Below are 23,598 nucleotides of genomic sequence, written 5' to 3'. Positions count from 1 at the left end.
ATAACTGCTCCTTGTGTTGCATCTTGTTATCATATTTTCTCTTTTCAAACTTTCTGCTATGTTTTCTTTATCCTTTTTAGATGCCAGACCTAGGCATGACACCCTTCTCATCTATGTCCCATAAAATGATACTGTTCATAGATACTTGTTAACTCCTTATTAAATTGCAGACTTATTCAGCTTGTGGTCCACAATGATCCCAGAGGCCTTTTCTGTTTTATATGCCTAGTCACTCATTTCCCTATACTTTATGTATAAGTATGCCATATACTTGCTAAATATCTACTTCTCACAGATGGACAGTTTTTCCTTGTTGTAGTCACTTGGATATCCCGTTTGCCAACTTCATCATCCCTATTTCACTTGTTTTCCCCTTAATCCTTTGGAATTAGTGTCTCCTGAAGCCCTCCTAAATTGTGGAGCCCAGTATTGGAATTAGTACAGAATCGGCTAGTGTTGAACACAGTGGGAGGAGTCCTGTTTAATCATTATCCTCCACATTATCTGTCACCCTAAGGCGTATTTGTACAAGCAGTCACAGGAAACCCGGTCAGCTCTCCTCCCCTTGGTATTAGGCCAGCATTCAGCCTTTGCCCAGATTTTGCCACAGCCGTTTGACAGGTGACTAATTGCTGCTCTCCCCCTCCTGAAAATACCATCCTTAGCAGGCCTGGCCTGTCTAAAACCCACCCCTCCGTGCCATGCCTGAACAGTGCGTGACTCCAAGTGTTCCCTTCAGCGGCTTCCTACCCCACCGGCACCGACAATGGCCAGCAGATGTTTTTCACAGGATGTGGTGGCCTCAGTGACGATGCAGGAATTCAGGACGGTCTCCCCAGCCCTCATGGGTTCGGTCCGTGGGGCTATGATTGATGGCATTCAGGCCCCCCGGTGCTGTGTGTGTGGTTCATTGCTTTGCAGAGTCAGCAAATGGGGCTCCTCTGTAGGGCAGCCCCCACTGTGACTACAGCCCTTTGTGCAAATCGCTCATCCAGCATCCCCTGTGAAGTTTCACCACAGCAGGACTGTGAAATAACCAGGGTGTGGCGCATGTGGTTCCTGGTTTCATCTGAGCATCAGGTCAAGATGAGAAGTTTGGGAAGAGTCAGAGTGTCCCAGATTCTCGGTTACCCAGTTCCCTCTTTTTACATGGGGTATCATATGCACATGTGTGTACCGTCCCTTCCAGAATTCATGTCCTGGCTCCGCCAAACAGAATCCAAGCTTGTTCCACTTTTAGGAAAGGAAAGTGCCCTGTAGTTTGTATGAAAATTAGTTGTCTCTTCATGTGGCGACACGCTAAGTTTCTAGCGGTTCCGGTTTGGCCATATTCACAGTTAAATTCACTTCTTATACATTGAGGAAAGTAACAGATATTGCAGTTGTCACTTCCTAATGTATCTGCTGCTCTTTTCTTTTTGTTGCATATTATTGGTTTATTTCCTTCTTACACAATTCCTATGAAGAGATTTAACTCTCCTTGGCTAAAATGCAATTGCAGCCTAGTGAATTAACATGATATCTCCAGGTTAATGAGACAGGCCAGCCACACAGTGCCCCTTAAAAAGTGTGAAGCTGACTTCGTGTTAGTTGTGTTGTAATTAAACCCACTTTGGAGATTCTTAGGTGAAGTGTGTGGGTGCACAACCCTCGAGGTGGGCCCAGGCCAGTGGGTTGGTAGCTTCAAGGAGCCCCGCCCACAGCTGGGCCCAGACTCAGACCCATTTTAGAGTGGGAGGAGTTGAGGGGCTACACAGTGGCTCTTAAACTCTAGAAAGCACGAGAAGCCTGTGGAAGTTTGTTAAAGTACAGATTTCTGGGGCTCCAGAAGATCTGATGGGAGCGCAGGACTCTCCGTTTATGTCAACACCTGCAGGTGGCCACAGCAGCTGGAGAAACAGGGCTTCACCTTCTTGATCAGGACAGTATGAAACTGGATCTAGACCAAGTGGTAACAGTATGAAAAATTCAACCGGGTTTCAGCAGTAGGTCTCAATTTGTGTGCACACTAGGGGGAAGTTTTGCCAGATCTCCCAGGCATCACCCCAGCTCTATTAAATTAAAACATCCAGGATTAGAACATAAGAAAACATGGTTTAGAAGAGCTCTCAGGTGATGGTCATATGCCCACTGAATTAAAAGCAAAGTGTACTGAAGTGCTCACCTACTTCATGCTGTGAGTTCTAGACATTAAAGAAGGAAGACATACCAGTGAATTGCTAATTTGTTTTTGCTTGTACCTTTGTTCCTAAAGCTAATCAATTGTTAAGGAGGACTGTCTTGATTATAACCATTAATGAGCAGAAGTATGCTGGCATTTCACACCTGGGAGCTAGTATCAGCCCATCTTATTCACAGATAAAACCAATAATCAGGGTCAATGGTCTTATTTAAGCAATTACCCTTTTAAGAATACACTTGTAAACAGAAACATCATTTGTAGATTTTATTATTTCTTTCAGTAAAAATAAAGCATCGTCTAGTTTTAAACACAGTATGAGTAAAATACACTATCATCGTGTATCATCGTGTATAACTCCTTCTATTTAAAATGGATAGCTAATTTATCTTTGACAATTTCCTTCATCAAATATTGAGTGTCTACAGTTGCCAGGGACTATTCTAGGCATAGGGGATTTAATAGTGAACAAAGACAAAAAATCTCAGCCCTCATGGAGCTTACGTTTAAATGGGAGGCAGACGATAAACAAGACAAAGAAATTAAATGTATAGCGTGCTACACAGTGACAAATGCTAAGGAAAAATAGTTTGTTCAACAGATGTTTTAGTGGGAGTCTGTTGTGTTCCTGGCATTATTAGATACACAGAAAAAAAAAATCCCTGCCTTCAGAGGGTTTTTAATCTAGTACAATTTATTGAATGCTTACAAGGGAAATAATAGTAGTGATCAAATTCATAGAGAAAAGAAAGAGCTCCCCCAAACAGTATATATGGTATATTATTGCTCTCTCCTTTGACGTCTGAGTGTTTTCTTTAACTTTCCCTCTTGTGCAGTATGTACCTTATGGCTCAAACCAGCATGGCTATTTTGCACAACATGGAGGAATTATTTGTAAATTAATGGGCTATGCAATTTACTTTCTATTCTCATGGCTATTTCTTTTTTGACCAAGCATTTAGTCTTTGAAGGCTCCAGAGTTTTGAATACCAGTGTTAATCATGTCAAGATACATGATGCTGATAAACGTTAAATGTGGCAATGCAAATGTACCTCTGGTACAGTGGTGTTCAAAGTATGGGTCGCAGACCACAGTATCCTCTGGAAAGGTGTTAAAAGTGCAAATTCTCTCCATCTCGTGTGCTGAATCAGAATCTTGAGGGGGGAGTTAGGGAGGGGGCCCAACAATCTGTATTTTAGCATGCTGAAGTCTAAACAGTGCTAGTAATTCAAACACACCTGCACTCACTTGTGGCTACTCATCAAGGCAGTTTAAGCAAGCACATGATTACCCTAGATGGGAGATGGTATAAATTGGACCCTAATTCATTGGTTTTCATTTTGTTGGAATCTGCTTCAGACACTAACCAGGGTTGAGGCTTGAGACATCGCCACATCTATGTTGTAATTGTATATGAGGTGGATATAGTCAGGTGAAAAAGAATCTGCAAACCAAAGATTAGATCTTGGCCCTAAGTGACTAACAAATGCCCACAAGCCCACCATATTGTTTTAAACTATGCCGAAGGCCTCCTCACTCTGACATTGCAGAAGTGTCCTTCCGTGGATGTTCCCAGTGTGAATGCGCATTGCTGTTAATCTGGGTCTCTGCTGTCTTTATGAGCTCGTCTGCCTCTGTATGGGTCTTTCCTTGCTTCCGTCTTTCTTTTGGTGCACCTTTCTACTTTCAGTCTCCTTTGCATAACGGAGCTAATATTATTTTTTTTCTTACTGATTTAATGTCCTGCACTTATGGAAGAATTTTGCATTCCCTTTTCTTAATTTTAGAAACAAACGTATATATGTTTGTTATTAAGAGGTAAGTTTGCATTGCTTTTAAATTTATGTCACCCTTTGAGGTTTTGTGAGGTTTTTTTTTTTCTTCCACTGTCTAGCTGGAAAAATATTTGGGGGAAAAGATTGTTAGGGGGATTGGAATGAGAGTAGTCATTTTTTATTATTATAGTTTTTGCACGGTTTGAGCCTAGTTCCTCCGTTAGTTATAAAAATTAAGAAGATGGTTATATTTGGCCCAAATAGTATGGAAAACCCTCCAGGTCACCATAGCTCTGTGTCTCATTCTTCCCCTACCAGTATCCTGCCCCACCCCATTGGCAGAGTCTCATGGACTGACAGAGCCTTCCTTCTGGTCATTTACTTTTGCTTTCTTTGTAGATGTGTTTCTATCGACAGATAACATACGTACACAAAAAGGTGCAGGTCATGTGTACATCCAGATAAATTTTCACACCCAGGTGAATCATTACCAGAACACTACCGCCATCCCAGCACCCCTCCCCGCCCCCGTTCCCTCCCCAGCACGCACACCTCCTCGCCAAGGTGACCGCAATCCTGAATCCTAAGATCATAGACTTATTTTGCCTAGTTTTGGACTTCCCAGAAATGGAGTCATGCCATATGTATTATGTTGTGTCTGGTGTCAACATTACGTTGGTGAGATTTCTCCATGTGTGGCAGGTGGCATCAGCTTATTTCCATCACTGTGTTATGTTTACGTTGTGACAACAGACCACAACCCATTTATCTTCTCTACTGTTGAACATTTGGATTGTTTCCAGTTTGGCATATTAAGAATTCTTGAACATGGCCTTTGGTACACATATGTATGCATTTCTTTTGCATTTCTGGGAATGGAATGTCATAGTATAGACATATGTTCCACTTTACTAGAGCCTCTGAACTAGTTTTCCAAAGTGGTTGTAACAAGTGGCACTGTCAACAGCAGTGTATGAGAGTTCTGGTCACTTCACATCCTTTCTGGCACTTGATACCATAAGGCTTTCTAATTTAGCCATTCTGGTGCGGGTGTAAGGGTCCCTCATTGTGGTTTTCATTTTCATTTTCCTGGTATCTGATGATGTTGAGCACCAGTGTTTATTGGTCTCTTAGATATCCTCTTTTGTGAAATACCTTTTCAGATCTTTGCCCATTTTCCTTTTGGGTTGTCTGTCTTGTTGATTTTTAGGAGTTAGTTATATATTCTGGATTGGGGCCTATTGTTGGATATATATTTTGCATATATTCTCCTACTCTGTCTTTTGATGAATAGAAGTTCTTAATTTTAATGGGGTTCAATTCTTTCCTTTTGATCCCATTAAACTATCCTCTGTCTCTATCATAAAGGTGTTCTTCCATGTTATAGTCCAGGATATTTTTTTTTTTTTGAGACTGGGTTTAGTTCTATTGCCCAGACTGGAGTGCAGTGGCATCATCATAGCTCACAGCAACCTCAAACTCCTGGGCTCAAGTGATCCTCCTGCCTCAGCCTCCGGAGTGGCTGGAACTACAGGTTTGCACCACCACGTCCAGCTAACTTTTCTATTTTTTGTAGAGATGGGCTCTCACTCTTGCTCAGGCTGGTCTTGAACTCCTGAGCTCAAATGATCCTCCCACCTGGGCCTCCCAGAGTGCTAGGATTACAGGCATGAGCCACCACACCCAGCCAGGATTTTTAGATCTACATGTAAATGTACAATCCAGCTGGAATTCATTTTTGTGGAAAGTTTGAGGTGGGGTTGTCAAGATTCATTTTCACTGATACATACTATTTCAGGACTTTTTAATGTTAGAGTAGTTTCAGATTTACAGAAAAGTTACAAAGATAGTGTAGAGAGTTCCCATATATCCCTTGCCCAGTTTCTCCTGTTGTCATCATCTTACATCGCTGTGGTACATTTGCCATAGAGTGATGCATTATTATTAACCAAAGTCAATACTTTATTCCGGTCAGGACCACTGGTGTTTGATGAACGAAAGTGCAGCGTAGTGAGAGTCAGCTGTCTTTGGTCTCATCCCAAGCTGGAGAACTAAGCAGGACTCGGACAGTGTGAGCTTAGCTCCCGTGAGACCACTGGGCAGGAAGCATGGAAATCCTACAGTTCAAGGCCCTCCTCCTTTGGAGACAACTGAAACTCTAATCCCAAGTTTTGAAAATTCTGCCTTTTTCAGTTCTGTACTGCTTTTCAAACTCCTGCGTTTTAGACTTTTTTAAGTCCCTTAGGCTTTAGTTTTGTAATCTTTAACACCACTGGAAATACAATGATGAGCAGCTTTTTAGAGCCAATATTAATGCCAGATGCCATGGGGAGGGAGAACTCACTGTGCCCAGTTGGCCTTGGACGGGAGTCTGGGGTGCTGTGTCCCTGATTCGGGCTCCTCTCCCCTCCTCAGCTTGGCCCTGAAGAGTGTCACCATGACCCCCAGTTCTGAGGAAGGCAAGACAGACAGACATTGAGACTGCTAGACCTTTTACTGCTCTTTCTCCTAGACTTCCCTGTGACAAACGTCAGTGGTGCCAGTGTGTTTGAAAGTGTCCCCGACGGTCTTAACTATTTTTACTTTTTAATTTAAAGTGCACACTAAGCCCTAGTGACCACCTGTCACTTGAGAACAGACATTTAAATTATAGTGAGAAAACAAGGAAGGCCAGCCAGCCGTACCCATTAATATTTTATGAAAAATCCATTGTTGTTTAACCCGGCCATCACCCGTACCCCGGACAATACTTGTACAGGGAATGTCGTGACCCTGAGATGCACCGTGCTCACAGGGGTCATTCTGTCTTTGTCCTGCTTCTCCCCAGTACCATGAGCTCACGACACTCTGCCAGCCCAGTGGTTTTCACCAGTGCCCGAAGTTCACCTAAAGAAGAACTTCACCCTGCCACCTCGTCACAGTTCGCGCCGTCCTTCTCCTCCTCCTCCTCTTCCTCCTCTGGTCCTAGGACTTTCTACCCTCGCCAGGGCGCTACTAGCAAGTACCTAATTGGATGGAAAAAGCCAGAAGGAACCATAAACTCCGTGGGATTTATGGACACAAGAAAGTAAGAGTTCTTTCGCTTCTCTTGCTGGGTGGCTTGCTTTTAACATGACAGAGAACAGAAAAGGTTGGGGCAATTTCTTACAGCGGAGGAAGCCAGGCTAAGGGGTGGGGAGGGGATTTTTTTTTTTTCCCCTAAGTAAAATTTTCTTAAATTATTTCTCTGCTTCATTCCTTAAATAAGATGTACTGCAAAACATTTGGATTTGAGAATCTTAAGATCTCCTAGAAAAGAGTGTGTTTGAAGGACACACTTCAGAATAATTGACCCTCTGGTGCTAAGACCACACTAATCCATTTGATGATATTAATCACAGCCTTTGCATGTAATTCTTCCAAAGTGGGCCAGGAGGCACCAGAGGGAATATTAGGAAGTGAGTGAGTATCCCTGAAAATAAAAGACTTTGACAAGGGAGTACAGCAAAGAATTAAATGATCCATTTCAATTATTTTGTTTCTGTTTGTGCAAAGGTTGCATTTGGGATTCTTACCCTGTGTCTTTTAGTAAGTCTATTGCCAATTTTGGCTTAGTAGAACTAATAGTTTTCTGTAAAAGAGTGATTTTATTCATTAGGTTTTGTGTTCCAATTTGGGTTTGTTTCCTTAAGAAGCATTTGTCTGAGTAGATTCTGATGTGTTATTAAACAGAAGTAATTCTTTTTCTGTCTTTTAATATTTCTCCATTGACCTACATCTGTCAGAGCCCATCGTGCCCTTGAGTCAACCTTGCTGACTGGTTTCCGCCATCTCTTCCCTTTCTTTGAAGGCGTCATCAGAGCGACGGCAACGAAATAGCCCACACCAGGCTGCGTGCCTCCACCAGGGACCTGCGGGCCTCGCCTAAGCCCACCTCCAAGTCCACCATTGAGGAGGATCTAAAGAAACTGATCGACCTTGAAAGCCCCACTCCTGAGTCACAGAAGAATTTCAAGGTACAGGGCAGAGCTTGGGGTAGAGAGCCATTAGAAGGCAGGCGTGAGGGGCTGTTGGCTGTAGTCGCACCTTCCGGAAAGCACTGGCTGCTGGCTCCGCTTGCTGCCATCATCCACCTTTCCTGATAAGTAGAACCCAGTGTTTTGCAGTCTCAGTCCCTGCAGCCACATCTCTTCAGTCTTAGCTTCTCTTCACCTGTCCCTACCCAACAACTGTTTCTTCCTCCCGTGTGTCCCACTCAGAGTGCACCTCACCTCCATGCTATTGCTTCTCGTAACTCTGCAGACACTGTGGCGCCCTGTCAGCTAGAAAGTTATCCACAAGGGCTTCCCTGTCTTCTGTTCCCAGGGTCCCACCCTTCTCACAAATGTCCCCAGTTCACTTCCTGCCCGCAGTGCTCTGCGCTCTGGCCCGGCCTCTGTTCCCTGACCCCAGCCGGCCACCCTCCTGGCTCTTCACTCAGAGGACCGACCTGCCTGATGGATGTTCATTCTCATCAACTACCCGGCCCCTACCCTGGAAACTAACAAATTCGGTCCAGCAAACTCAGTCCACATACACCCCTTCAGAGCTTCCCAGGTTCTCTGTCCTTCATAAAGCCTTCTCTGTGTCTCTCTCAGAATTCCAGACTATAAATGCCTTCTCAAAAACCCAGTCCCCCTCTGCCCCCAGTCCTGAGTGCTTATTCAGCATTTATATGTGTGTAGCAGTGGCCTGACCTTTCTGTGACCACACGGAAAGGTTTGTTCTGCCCTCCTCAGCCTGGAGGAGCTGGGAAGCTTCCTTGTCCTCCAGCGTGTGCAGTCTCAGGCCCCCGGGGACCAAGCGGGTGTTTAGTGAGCTGGGCCTGAAGGTACATCGCCTGAGTGTAAGGTATTTCTGTCTGAGGCGTACTGAGTAGCCCCAGGAGAAGGGAGTGCACCCCAGGAAGGTCGTGGCAGCAGACTTTGAAGTTTTCTGTTCTCTAAGCGCTCAGTTGGATGATTTGTAGTCTGTTTGAAGTGACTAGAAAGCTTTAATTTCAGAAGAACTTTGAGAATTGATTGAAAACGGAAGCCAGCATATTTCCTTAACTACTTCCCATCTTCAGACTGTGATCAGGGGGCAGGAGGCGTGCCGGGCGGCGCAGCTGTGTGGTGGTGTCGCCTCCACGCTCTCCCGACAACCATTCTGGTGTGTGCATTTCCCCCAGATAGGTGGGAAATACCTCCTAAACTGAAAAACCAACATTTACAGGAATCAGATGTAGCCCAGGGACCACTCTAGAGTTTTGCTGAGAAATAAATGATTTACTGACATGATTTCTTATGTTAATAAATCATTTTCTAGATGTAGCCATTCTTGATTTCTGTAAGTTCTGTTTTCATAAGCCCACACTTAATGGTTCTGAGTCATCATCCAGGGTACAAGTGGTTTCCTTAGCAACCTTGCAAAAGATAGTGCTTGAAACTTCTTTCTTTATCCATCAAAATATACCAAAGCCATATATTAAAATTTTTAAGTACCAGTTTCAAAATAAAAATTATTTCAGATTTTTCCTTAGAGGTTAGAAGAAAATAAAACCTGCCCTGAAAGGAAATCTTTCCACCAATTTCTCCTTTAACATTTTTGGCAAGGGGCATGCTCAGAGCTTTCATTCTTTTGATTTACTCATGCAGTGGAAATAATTGGAGGCAAATGTCTGTTTTGCCCTTATTCCAGGTCTTGGCTTTTATTTCCAAAATGAATTACTTTAGCATTCCTGTTTGAAACTAGGTGCACTTTCTGTTGTGAATGTATTACGGTGAGACCCTCTGCAAAGACAGTGCTTCTGCTGGCTAAACGATCGCCTTGGGAAGGCTGGAAGCAGGAACTGGGAGTAGGCTGTTCTCTCTCCAGTTTCATCCTCCTTGAACTAGCTGGTTTGGGTACAGATGGTTCTGCTTCGTAGCTCCATGTGTCTTCTGAAGGTCATTGTCTGAGTGCCATGGCTCTGCTATATCAGTAAGGCCAGCGTGCCCTCCAGAGCTCTTCCGGGCCACTTCTGACTCATGGCTCCAAGCCACTGCATCCGGCTCTAGGGTACTAGGCCTAGCCAGCTTTGGGCCATCAAACTAGGAGCCTACCCACACACCACAGTGGCTTTCTTGGATAGCCAGTGCTGCCAATGAGCTATGGTTAATATTAAATAGCAGGGTCACTCCCGGCTCATTTGCCAGCAGGGCAAGCTGTCTGCTGCAGGACGTGGTGACAGGACTCCAGGCAGCTGCCGTCTAGCTCCTGCCTCAAGAACAATGGCAGAGCAGTAATGACCTTGTTTTCCTCAAGGGCAGCGTACAATCTGGCAAGTGAACAGACAGTAGCACAAAGCATTAGTCCTACTTTCCAGCCAGGGCTCTCAAGTATAGAACATGGGAAGAGGCTTCATATGGTTCCAGTGTTCAGGAAGTGCTTCTCTTGAGTGCAGGTGACACGTGTCATTGATAGCCAGGAGCACTGGAAAGAGTACGAGAACAGGAGACTGACATAAGAAGCAAGATGCCACCTCTCCAGGCTGTGAAATGGAGGACCAGAGTAGATCAGTGGTGACCAAATGGTTTCAAAGCTCAGGGACCCCCTTTTTTAAAAAATAAAACCCCACAGGGAAGCCCAATATGTAGAACTGAGAAAGCAGAGTTTCTCTGGTGGGAGGCTAGGGTGATGTGGGTCGGGGTCCCACCTGAACTGCTCCCCCAGTGGTGGTGCTGTGAGGACCCCTGGCACTCCTTGGAGCAGGTTTAGAACCACCCTCCTTCCTGGATGTTCTCTGAAATCCCTTCCCGGTCTGCCATCCCACCCCTCTGCGATTGTTTCCCAGGGGCTGGCAGTACCTGCCAGGCAGGCAGGGGGTGCTCTCAGGAAGCGGGCAGGTTTGCACACCTTTAAGACTGGAGTTGAGGGACGGGTGAGGGGCCACCCCAGTGCTTTGGGACAAGACTAGGTCCTGCTACCTTTTAATGGGCAGAGAGCATCGGGGCAGGTTACTTCCTCCCCTGTCTCCCTTTAGTAGAGGATGTTGTCGTCTTTAATAAAGCACATGCTGGAAGGATCTCTTCACGGTAGCTGTTTACTGCCTTTAAGTGTATTAATATTTCCCAAAGAGGCTGAAACTAGAATTGGTGGAGAACGTCTCACCTGTAAAACCATCAGGGAAAGGAAATCCCTTTGCTAAAACCAGAGGTGCTAAAAAAGATTTAGTAGCAGTTTTTGAACACAGAGATGGCCTGGTAGGCAGGAGGCTTATGTGATAGTCCTAGAACTTTGCAGATAGAGGAGATATTACATGGTTTGTTTTTTTTTGTTGTTTTTTTTTTAATTATCCTTAGCAAGCTGTTTAACCTAATGCTTACTCTTTTCCACAAAATGAGAAAGGAGAGTGTCACTTCCACACCAGGTCTTCCCTTGAAACGTATCACAGCAGCTTAGCTTTCTAGACAAACACATATGTACATACCTTGGATTTAACTCATCATGAATTTTTAAAAGTAAACACAACTTTTACCTAATTGGTTACACGTTGGGCTTATTTACAATGTGTTTGGCTAATAATTTTTTCCTTCTGGTGCAGCAGCTGTGCACACCACATTGGAGGTAGCTTGGACTTGATTAACCCTTGGCTTGTTGGACAGAAGCAGCTAGACCCAGAGCGCATGAATAGCCCTGAGTGCCGACGCTGCCTTTCTGGGTCTGTAATCAGCCTACCAAATGGAGCTGCTGCTACGTCATTCTCTCTGCCCCTTCAGGGTGCCACGGAAAGTCCCACGGTGGCTGTCTGCCAGCAGTGACTCAGCCCTCCTCCTCACACCTTCACCTGTTCTCCCTGTTACAGGGAACATGGCCTCAGTTCTTTATTGTTAAAGGGCCAGATACTCTAGTGGCTTTCAGGTTGCCGGACATTTAAATATTGTCAATGTGGCTGTTCTTTCTCAATGAAAGGGCTTCTCAGAAGCTTGCTATGTGCAGACAAATCTCAAGTAAAATCAAATTTGGTCACAAAGGCAAAAGACAGCAACAAGAGACACATCTGTCTGGAACTACTTGTCATTTATGTATAAACATATAAATATATCATGAGTAGAAATGCACCTTCAGATTCTCCCCAAAACTCATGAAATATGTGTACCTCAAAAGGTTCAGTGGCTGTAACTTAGTAGTTGCTGTTTATCGAGAGCCACCTGTTACCTGAGTTAATATATTTTGAGGATCAAATGATCTTGTTGCCCAGCAAACACGTTATCACTTGACAGGCTTCGGTGGATGTCCCCCGGGCTGTGACGTTATTTTGTCATGCTGCTGACACACGCCCGTGGTCAATCCAGCATCTCACTGAGAACTCTGAGAGGTGTTGTACCCCTTTCTGCAGACGAGGAATTAGGCTCGGAGAGACTCTGATTTGGTCGGAGATGCAGGATTCAAATAGAACTGACATGTGTCTGACCGTAAAGGCCATTCTTAACCACAGCATGATGTTGGTAAATCCACTTAATGGCGTATCTGAGTATGGAGCATTGCTAGGCAGCGTGCTGGACTAGGGGAAATAACAACGGGGCACGCCTGTCTCAACTCCCTGCGGGTATAGAAATAGACGGTGGGCCTGAAGGTTCCTTGCTGGGGCTCCAGGATTCAAGGGGGCCCGTCTGGAGCAGGGACTTGGCTACCCCGCCCTCCCTCGCCCACCCTAGGTCTCAGGGGTCTGAACCAGAAAACTGACTTGCTCTTGTCTCCACACTGTCTTTCAGTTCCATGCGCTGTCCTCTCCCCAGACTCCCTTCCCCGCCACCCCCACCTCCCGGCGGGCCTTGCACAGAACGCTGTCGGACGAGAGCATCTACAGCGGCCAGAGGGAGCACTTTTTCACCTCGAGGGCTTCGCTTCTGGACCAAGCCCTGCCCAACGACGTCCTCTTCAGTAGCACGTACCCTTCTCTCCCCAAGTCTCTGCCATTGCGGAGGCCTTCTTACACCCTGGGAATGAAGTCGTTGCATGGTAAGTGCATGTGCAGCTGCAGCTGAACAGCCCTGTTGGGGACGGCCTGTGTCCCCAGACAGGGCTGCCAGTCGTGTGCTCAGAGAATGGTCACTGGTGGAAGTCCTGCTTCTGTGCTCAGATCCTCTCTGTTCACCAACCCCTCCCTGGTTAGCAACCCCCCCACACACACCCCCGGTGACCCCAGACCACAAGAGTTACCTTGGATGCTTGTTAAAAATCCAGATTCCCAGAACTTACCCAAGACCCGCGGAATTGGAATTTCCAAAGAGTAGTCTGGGAATTGCTATTCTTATCAACCATCCCAGCTACTGTTGGGATGGAGCAAATTTGGCTACCACTAGTTATTCCTTAGAGTTGTAGCCACTGCTTCCTGCAGCCACCATCAGAACCCAGCTTGCCATTCTGTCTCTCCCAGGCTGTAAGGATGTTTGGTGTCAGCCACTCATTTGTTGACTCATTCATTCATTGAGCAAGCAAGTATTACTTAAGGAAAATGCACATTGATAGTGGAGGCACCTCCAGGTTCTTGCCCTTGGTTCATAGATGCCGTGTTTGCTCTGTGACCCAACTAGATACCATATTTATTAAGGGCCATGTTCTGGGACTCTGGATTTAAATTTGGTCTCTTTCTCCTGCAAATTCTGCTGCAGTGTTTCTGTCTCATGCATCCCTTCATGCCCACGTTCCTTTTCCTTCTGCTGCTTCTCTGGAACAATGTTTTCTTTCAGTCTCCTGCTTGCCCTGCCTTATCTTTGAGCTCAGCCCACACTGAGCTCCCTATGCCCGTCCTGTCCTGCTTGGTGGCACAGTCCCGTTCTCCCCTCCTGGCCCTGGCAAATGTCAAGCAAGGGTCACGCCAGCTTTCCCTGCTCCCTCCCCCATCCACCTGCAGCTTAAATCTGGTTTCTCTTTGCCCTGGGAAGTCACCCCCACTGAACCAAAGTTGACACATGAAACGACCACTTGTTACCATCAGACTCTAGAAAAAATTTCCTGGAAGTGACCCAATGTCACTAACTTCTTTCTCCCCTTCTTGTCCTACATCGGGGCCACTCTCCCCTGAATTCCATTGCCACTGCAAGTTTCTGCCTACTTTGCCTGCTTCTCTCATTTCCCTGCACTTTTAATCTTACCTTTGCAGCGATAAGAGTCACCCCTTTGTGAAGTCTCTGCTGCCTGCTCAAGGCTTACATTCCGAAAGAGCAGCCTGGAAATGTGCCTGTCACATAGAGTCATAGATTGTCCAGCCGCGAAGGCCTGGGGTTAAGGCCCCGTGTGGGGCCCTGGGCACTTTGGAGAGGAAGGGAAGGAATGAGCAGCCCTCTCCCGTCACCTCCTCCTCCTCTCCTGAAATCAGGCAGCAGCTGCGGTGACTTCATGTCCTAACTCGTGCAATCCATGCCTTGTTTGGTGACTTCCACTGAAGATAGGGACGGGTGACTTTTTTCTTCCCCACATGGAAATTTGGGGCCCAGAGTTAAAAGGGCAGAAGGGTTGTGAGTGACACACAGAATTATCTGTTCCTCCTACTTACCCTTGGTGGGAACAAGTTTAAATAGAACTGAACATTTTATGTCTTGCAGTATTTGTTGACTTCCATTTACTCATAATTTTGCTAATTTTAAGCACATTAATAACTAGCAGCTGCACTTCAGAGCAGTTCTTGACATAATTTGAAAGGGAAAACAAGCACTTAATATACTCTGGCCTACCAGGCTGTCATAATAGATGAAACTTTTTAACTCCTTGTAAACAGGTATTTCTAGAATCACTTATAGGTTTTAACCAAGAATTTTGCTTTTGCATGGATTTTGATGTTACAGGCACTTTCTGAGGGCGGTCCTTCTCACGGAATTGCTCGCTCTGCCTGTTTCCACCCAGCTTCTGCCGATGGAGGGTGCTTGCATTTCATGAGCTACGTCTTCCCTGGCTCCCACTAGCCTGCCCTCTCTGTTGTCCACTTTCACGAACACGAGCAGTAGCAGCGAGCCCTCAGCGGCACAGAGTGGCTTATCACGCCCATTCCTCCCACCCCCGGGGCTAAGCAAAGGCTAGCTGTTAGGGTGTCAGTGAGTTGCTGCAATGGTGTAACGTATGCATCCAACAAATTGTCCCTTAGAAAGAGCTTGGGAAGTTGGACTGCTGCAACCCAAAACTGGTCCACTTGTGTGACGACCCCCGTGTCCTTGGGCAGGAGAGCACCACCAATACTACCCTTAAAGTCACCTTCCTGCATTAACTCCCTATGAGTAACCTAGCTCACTCACCTCACCTGATTCACCTCTCACCCACCAGCAGCCACGGAAGCCACTGGGCGGCCCCCGGCCCCCGGCATGCATCTGCCCCTCACCAGTCCCAGGGTTACAGGGAGTCCGTGGGGTGGAGGTCACATCTGGCTCCCAGGCCACATAAAAGCCAGCCCTGGTATCGCCTCTGATAGGAATAAATATCCCTGGCCTGGCTCCAGCATGTAGTGCTGCTCTGTTGAAGTAGGCCTCTTCTCCCCACCTGAATCCCTTGACTCTCGAGGTTAAGCTGGATGCTAGAGCTGCCCTGGGCCCACCATGGACACATGGCTCCCACATAAGCAGACATGTAATGATGGAAGGTTATAAAACCATTGAAGACGGACTGGAGGAAGCCAATGCCTATTTCGAGTCAGCTTTAGAACGCTAATGGCCTGCTAGACTGGACATTGATTACAGCAGCAAATAGCTTACAAATCTGTGTGGTAATAGGAAATGGGTAAGTTTTTCAGTGGTCCTTCTATGGGCATGAGAACTATCTTATCCCTCGTCCCTTCCTACAGGCGAGTTCTCGGCCTCGGACAGTTCCCTCACCGACGTCCAGGAGACCCGAAGGCAGCCCATGCCTGACCCTGGCCTCATGCCCCTGCCTGATGCTGCTGCGGATCTGGATTGGTCCAACCTGGTAGATGCTGCCAAAGCCTATGAGGGTGAGTCGGCTGAAGATCCAGAGCGGCCCGGGATCCTGCAGGGCCTCCCTGAAGTGCACTGGTGGTGCGATCCAGTCTCTGGCCGCTGTGCTGCTCTGCACACACTGGCCACAGAAGCACTTCACCAGCATTTCAGAAACCAGCTAACAGTTACTGAGGACTCAGGAGGGGCCAGATCCTAGGCTGGACACTTAGGCACATGTTTTGTGTAATCAGATGCAGCCTGGTGTTTCCTCTCCATAGGAATTCATGACATAAATGCCTCACCACCTCCTCCATATTGTGGGAAGGGCAGAGGGTAGAGGAATCCCAGCTCTCACTGGACTGAAAGGATCATGTATCCAGCCAGGCTCTTTCATCATGTTGTTAAGACATTGTTGCTAAACACACAGTCGGATCCGTCAGGGCGCTTGTCCTGCTCGGCAGAGCCCCAGTTCTGACAGTGCTGGTGCTTTCCTTGCCCTTCCCACTCAGCTCTCCTTGCACGGTGGTAGTATGTTTTCTGACTGCGTGATTCCTTCACCAACCCACGAGCTAGGCTGGTCGTCTTAAATGCAGGTCCTCAGACTGCTGCTGATCTGACCTACCGAAATAGAAATGAAATGCAGTGTGTGTTATCATAGGTTTTCAGCTGTCGTTTTTTGAGTAAAGACTTTTTTCTAAGATCATTCTAACATTTTTGGTACTTAAATGTTCTTTATAAAAGTTAGGATTACAGGTGATCGTTTTTATCACTCTTGGGAGAACTGAAAGTTGCTGTTCAGTCAAGTTCCAATTTTGGGGCCAAATTTACTAGATAGGCCACAGAATCCAGCAGTTGGGTGACCATGGAATAGGGCAATAACTAATCCCTGTTGCCTTCTTCATGTTTATGTGGCTAATTGATGTTCCCCAGTACTAACTTAATGTTTTAGTTTGTTCGTTAGTTTCACTTAAAATGGCAGAAGTTTAGTTTTTTTAATGGGAGATTTTTTTAAAAAATTTGATTTTGTTTCCTTTGCTTAAATTTTAAGGTGGTGTATTTTAAAACACAGGTGGCATGGACTTAGGACCAAAGAGTTGCCAGGCATCTCGCAGAAAACATCATTCAAGAAGTTTTATGAAGCATAATAAGAGAGTTATCTTTAATGCATTGCTGTCATTGCTGAGCCTTGGTCTGGAAATTTGGCACAAGACCTATTTCCAGGGAAAGAGTTAATAGAATGGTTGCTTTGATGAGAAAGGGGGGACTAAAAATTGATTTACAGCTTTTATAAAGGGAAATCACAATGCTATGATCCTCTTAGATTTCCAGCGCATCACCGCGCATTGATTACACTTGACTGTCAGTGTAGACCGTTTGCTGACTGATAGATATGGCCCAGGGATGGGATTCCAAAATACCGAATGGTTTCTTATCTCCCTTCTAGTCCAGAGAGCCTCATTTTTTGCTGCTAGTGATGAAAACCATCGCCCCTTGAGTGCTGCATCCAGCGGTGATCAGCTTGAGGACCAGGCTCTGGCCCAGATGAAGTCGTACAGCAGGTTGGTCACCTTATCCGTGGCGAGGGCACCCTCTGTACCATGTGTCACCCCTGCCGGTGATAGCAGACGTGGGAAACCACATGGATTAACTGAATAAAGCTCATCACTGTAGGGCCAGACACTTCACATTTTAGTTAGAATGCTTTGTTATGAAACACTGTAAACATAATTAAACTGTTCTTGATGGCTTATTAGGTTGTAATTATGAATATTCATTATTATTTTATGCCATAGTACATATGCCCTTGGAGCTTATTAGGTCAGGTAAGAAATCATTGCACTAGATATCCCGGGTCCTGTATTGTTTAGTCCAAGGCTTAGGCAGCTTCCAAGGTGTTGCTTCAGGTCTGTATGTTAGAAAACTGGATCAACCAGGGTAGTTAAGAGCATGGACTTTATGACGTCTGTGTAACCATGCAGATACCAATATTTCTATTTTCCCCTTAGTTTCAAATAGTGAGTTTGTTGAATCTGTGTGTGATATTCCTACATAAAGCAGCCCAGTAGTCAGCCACGGGACATTTAGTAAGCGCTGATTGATGCAGAATAATTTCATTAATTTGAAGTCTTCCCTTAAAACCTCTAAGGATGATTAAGAATCCAGGTATATCTATAAAACTTGGTCAGAAATAGACAATACCAGGACAGGCGAGGTTGATGTAGATTGCACAGATACGCCGTAGGGCTTGTGCTGGAGGACTCCTCTGAACACGTCTGCAAGGAAGTGCTCCCAGCAGCAAAGGTACGAGAGTAATGGATGACGGTTTGTTAATGATGTAACAGATCGATGCCGCACTCCTGCTGGTGTAAGGAGAACCACAGTTTGGCTGCTGAGAACTTAAAAAAAAAAAAAAAAATCTGCAGAGTCAGAGTAGAACCCAATATGTGCCTTCTTAGGATGGGGCCTCTAACAGAGAAGTCTGAGGGAGCCAAGACTGGTTTCCTGAGAGAATCAAGACATAAGGGAGATGACTGGCTGTTTTCTGTGTTCAGTGTGGACTGAACAAATGCAAATGGAGTTAGTTGCATCTTTAAACATCACCAGTGCACTTGCAGACACAGAATGCATTTTGAAGCACCTTTAGACATCAAGATCGGCTACCGAGAGTTGCTTCAGCACTGACAGCCTGCAGTGGCTTTCTGAAGGACACAGCTCGTCTCCGTCCCCCGCCTGGCTGAGTCTGTCTAGCACTGCCCCGTTCACCTCATCTTTGGCCTTCAGCCCATCCAAACTCTGACCAGCTTGTCGTGCCTGACTGTGCAGTTGTGGATGGCAGATGACTTCTTCCTTTTTAAAATGCATTAATTGGCTGCCCTGTCTTAGAGGTTTGGAGGTCATTACCATTCCATCGGCCTGCAGCCTTGTTACACTCCACACCACTGTGCATTCCCCCTTTTGGGCCCATCATAGACTTAGAATTAGCAGAAGACATCAGTGCAGTTCATTTTAGGTCAGAAATTGTAACTTAACTTTGATTTTTAAAATAAATAACACCTTGTATTCCATGATCCAAAAAATTCACGGTCACTTACTTCTTCCCTTTGGCCTTTGGAAAGAGGCAGCTGCATGTTTTCCCAATAGAAGACTTTAGATTCTCTGTTGTGTGACTCTGAGGCTGCAAGACTTGGCTAGAACTTTTATTCAACATAGAGCTGGAAATCCCAGAGCAATCAGACAAGAGAGGGAAATTAAGGGTGTCCGAATAGTGGCAGAAGAGGTCAAACACTCACTCTTTGATGATGATATGCTGTTATATCTAGAAAATCCCAAGGATTCAACCAAGAGACTCCTGGAGCTGATAAGTGAATTCAGTAAAGTCTCAAGATACAAAATTGCGCACAAATCAATGGCATTTGTATATGCCAGTAACAGTCAAGCCAAAAATCAAATCAAAGGCGCAACAGCTTTCACAATAGCATCAAAGAAAATTAAATATTTAGGAATATATTTAACAAAGGAGGTGAGAAACATATAGGGAGAACTATGAAACACTGAGAAAAATTGTAGAAGATCTAAACAGATGGAAATGCCTACCATGTTCATGGATTGGTAGAATCAATATTGTTAAAATGTCCATTCTACCTAAAGTGATCTACAGAATTAATGCAATCCCTATCAAAATTCCACCATCATTCTTTACAGATTTAGAAATAATTCTACGCTTCATCTGGAATCAACCTTAGGCAAAAAGAATAAATTGGGAGGCATCAGTCTGCCAGACTTCCAGCTTTACCACAAGGCTCTCATAACCAAAACAGCATGGTACTGGCACAAAAACAGAGATACAGACCTTTGGAATAGGACAGAGATCCCAGATATAAAACCATCCTCATATCATCATCTAATCTTCGACACAGCAAACAAAAGTATACATTGGGGAAAAGAATCTCTATTCAATAAGTGGTGCTGGGAAAACTGGATATCCACATGCAGAAGATTGAAACTGGGTCCCCACCTTTCACAAAAAAATCAACTCACGGTGGATAACAGATTTAAACCTAAGGCGTGAAACCTTAAGAATTCTGGAAGAAAATGCTGGAAAGACTCTTTTAGACATCGGCCTAGGTAAAGAATTTATGAAGAAGACCCCCAAAGCAATCACAGCAGCAACAAAAATAAACAAATGGGACCTGATCAAATTAAAAAGCTTCTGCACAGCCAAGGAAAAACTATCATTAGAGCGAATAGACAACCTACAGAATGGGAGAAAATATTTGGTTTCTACACATCCGATAAAGGGCTGATAACAAGAATCTATATAGAACTTAAGAAAATCAACAAGAAAAAAATCAACCCCATCAATAATTGGGCAAAGGACATGAACAGAAACTTTTCAAAAGAAGACAGATGAATGGCCAGCAAACATATAAAAATCTGCTCAACATCTCTAATCATTAGGGAAATGCAAATCAAAACTACCATGAGATATCACCTAACTACAGTGAGAATGGCCTCTATCAAAAAGTCCCAAAACAACAAATGCTGGCATGGATGTGGAGAGATAGGAACACTCTTAAACTGCTGGTGGGACTGCAAATTAGTACAACCCCTGTTGAAAGTAATTTGGGCATACCTCAAAGAGATAAGAACAGAAATACCACTTGATCTAGCAATCCCACACTACTAGGCATCTATCCAAAGGTAAAAAAGACATTCTATAATAAAGACATCTGCACTCGAATGTTCATAGCAGCACAATTCACAATTGCAAAGATGTGGAAACAACCCAAGTGTCCATCAATACATGAATGGATTAATAAAATGTGGTATATGTATACCATGAAATACTGCTCAACTACAAAAAACAATGGTGATCTAGCACCTGTTACATTTTCCTGGATAGAGTTTGAGCCCGTCCTTCGAAGTACCAGATGTACTCGCCCTCAGATTGGTACTAACTGATCAACACTAATGTGTTCACATGGTAGTAATACTCTTGGGGTGCCGGTCAGGTGGGGGTGGGGGTGGGGGGGCAAGCCCACAGCTAATGGAAGTGGAGCACACTGTATGGGGGAAGGACACGCTTGTAGCCCTGGCTTCGGCTAGGCAAACACATTACGTGTAACCAAAATGTTTGTACCCCCCATAATATCCTGAATTAAAAATAAATAAATAAAAATGAATCTGGGTTTTGGCTCTAACAAAGTTTGTTCCTAATTTGAACTAGTTAAATAATAAATCAAAGATGGAAAAAAAAAAGAAAGACTTGGCTAGAACTCACTTGGGAAACTTGAATTCAGGTAGAGGAGAGTGTGGGAAGAAAAGCTGTCAGAGGCCCTAAGCCTCGTGGCTGTGGGACCCTGGGGGTGGGGCGTGTGCAGCTGTGCCATCTGCCTGCCAGCCGGCTGGCCTGCCATCCCTGCTCACACTTCTTTTGGTACTCCACTAGCATGGCATTATTGGCACCTAAATGTAAAAAAATGAGAAGAAAATTGTTTGCTTATCGTAATAGCACAGAATTTAAGACATCAAGCTTAGACTGACAAGCTTTTAAAACATGTAGTCTTGTTTTTTTAAATATTTTAAGATATTTAGACTAATGTTTAAGATGTAGATACAATAACTTAGCTGCAACTACACACATGGCTAAGGTTATTTTCTGGGGAACCAGCGACCTACTCTAGCTGGGCAGACCCCATAGCAGCCACAAACCTCTCCCCCCACCACCACACACAGGGGAGTAGCTCTTCTCTTTCGAAGCCCACTAAAGAGATCCCAAAGCCTCTCTGAGCAATCATTTTACTGTTTGACAATTGTGTCTGCCAGAAAGTACCTCTTGTGCTGACAGAGATCATTTTCACTATTGTCCTTTATTCTTTTGTTGTGAGGATGCAGCATCTTTAACAAAGGAAGCCTCTGACTGGCTGTAGTTGAAGCTTGTTTTACTTTTTGTTAAGATTACCATTTCCTTTTATAAAGTAAAAACACACATTGGGTCACCATACTGAGTAATTTGACATTGAAAACCATTTTACCAATACAGCCTCCTCAAACTAAGAAAAATACACACACAAACACACAGCCATGGAGACTCCTGCAAACATGGTCTTTTGTTTCTTGTTCCCAGCAGTAAAGATTCCTCTCCCACTCTGGCTTCTAAAGTGGACCAGCTGGAAGGTATGCTGAAGATGCTTCAGGAAGATTTGAAGAAGGTAAACCTCCTAGTCTCAAAGCAAATTGCCCAGTCTACACAAACTGCCCTTGAACTGTGAGAGCCCTTTTTAAGTAGTGTTAGTGGGATAAGATGTGGGTGTTTTCCCTGTGTATGCACGTGTTTGGGAGGCTGCAGGGAGCTCAGTTCCCACTGGAACACACAGTGCAAGAAGGCCTTTGTTGTCACGTGTACAAGAAAAATTGTTCCCTTTTTTGTGAAAGCCTTTGAACCTCAGCCAACACCCTCTGGGCCCTCTCCCAGCCTCCCCAGCCCTTGTATAAGGTGTCAATAGCCCAGATTCCCCAGCAGTTGTTGTTATCTGGGCTTTTGCACCAAGAGAACTGAATGTTGTTTATTTTCTTGGGTGGCTTTGACTATCCCAAGACAGCAGCCACCAGATCAATTGCCTAGAACTTAAGACAGTCCTTATTAACCACGACTTTAAAATACACATTAATGTATTCACATCCCAAGCTAATCGTGTAGGGTGGTCTCTCCGGAAGCCCTGTTTCTTAGGCCTTGCTTCTCTAGAGTGTCTTAGCACCTGGTCCCAGGCTGTTTATACAGCTGATTAGCGGAACGGAGGAGAGAAATGGGTGAAGGGTGGAAACAGATCTATAGCCACTCTCCTAAGAGCTGGGCAATGTGGGCCGCACCTCTTAGTTCTTTCCTACTTTGCTCTGCCTCCCAGGAAAAAGAAGACAAAGCCCACCTCCAGGCAGAAGTTCAGCACTTGCGAGAGGACAACCTGAGGCTACAGGAGGAGTCCCAGAATGCCTCGGACAAGCTGAAGAAGTTCACGGAATGGGTCTTCAACACCATAGACATGAGCTAGGGAAGGCTGAGGTGGGCAGGAGGAGGGCCCGGGGATGCCTTCTCCCCTGAGCGCATTGGAACTCCTTATTCAGGCCATGGAAAGCATTCTCAGAGCTCCCTGCTCTGCCCCCTTTTGGGGAGTGCACAACACGACAATTGCAGATCAACAATCATTATCTGCCTTTTGTAGAAAAGAAAAACAAAAAAAGGAAATAAAAATTTTAAAAAGTAAAATAAAAGTTTAACTGCTAAAATGTGAATGTCTTTATTTTTTTGCACAATATCTTTATCTGTTATGTATTTAAGAAGAAACTGGGCCTAGGACCAGGGTGCCCCCTGGCCCATCTGCCTCTATTTCCATCAGCTTTCTTATCTATTTCAGGTAACCCAAGCTTTCCCTTGTTATCCTGACGAATGTCATTGTTCCTAGGAAAATAAAGTTTTTTTTTAAAAACTTGTTTGTTTGGGGAGTGGAGAGGGCTATTTCCTTACCTTCTTTCCCAAAATGCCTGGAGAGGGAGTTGTTTTGAGAAAATGCCTACCTCCCTGAATGACTTGTGCATGAGCTAGTGCTGTCTGTACCTGTCTTCCAGAGATCGGCAGGGTTGGGGTTATTTACCAGCAAGTCAGTAAACCAGAGAGAGATGGTGCCTGGGGGCCACACCCCTTTTCAATCCTGCATTGTGAGG

General features: G+C 45.0%; 1 protein-coding gene across 10 annotated transcripts in view; it reads left to right on the top strand.

Moving 5' to 3' along the window:
• SIPA1L1 (signal induced proliferation associated 1 like 1) overlaps positions 1-23,163 on the top strand; it is a 358,554-nt gene extending 335,391 nt beyond the window's left edge. For 7 of the 10 annotated variants that reach the window (XM_045564663.1, XM_045564608.1, XM_045564626.1 and 4 more), the window contains 7 exons: positions 6,783-7,022; positions 7,785-7,950; positions 12,709-12,955; positions 15,768-15,914; positions 17,324-17,438; positions 22,007-22,091; positions 22,785-23,163. In XM_045564663.1, the coding sequence (XP_045420619.1) occupies positions 6,783-7,022; positions 7,785-7,950; positions 12,709-12,955; positions 15,768-15,914; positions 17,324-17,438; positions 22,007-22,091; positions 22,785-22,928 (1,144 nt within the window). In that variant the 3' untranslated portion in view covers positions 22,929-23,163. The remainder of the gene's footprint in view (positions 1-6,782; positions 7,023-7,784; positions 7,951-12,708; positions 12,956-15,767; positions 15,915-17,323; positions 17,439-22,006; positions 22,092-22,784) is intronic. The other 3 variants (XM_045564679.1, XM_045564653.1, XM_045564673.1) reach the window with 1 other exon arrangement.
• Positions 23,164-23,598: the final 435 nt, after the last annotated feature.

Source organism: Lemur catta, chromosome 1, assembly GCF_020740605.2.
Source record: "Lemur catta isolate mLemCat1 chromosome 1, mLemCat1.pri, whole genome shotgun sequence".
Classification (NCBI taxonomy): domain Eukaryota; kingdom Metazoa; phylum Chordata; class Mammalia; order Primates; family Lemuridae; genus Lemur; species Lemur catta.
Note: the sequence above shows the minus strand (reverse complement) of the source record. Positions and strands in the feature narration are given on the sequence as shown.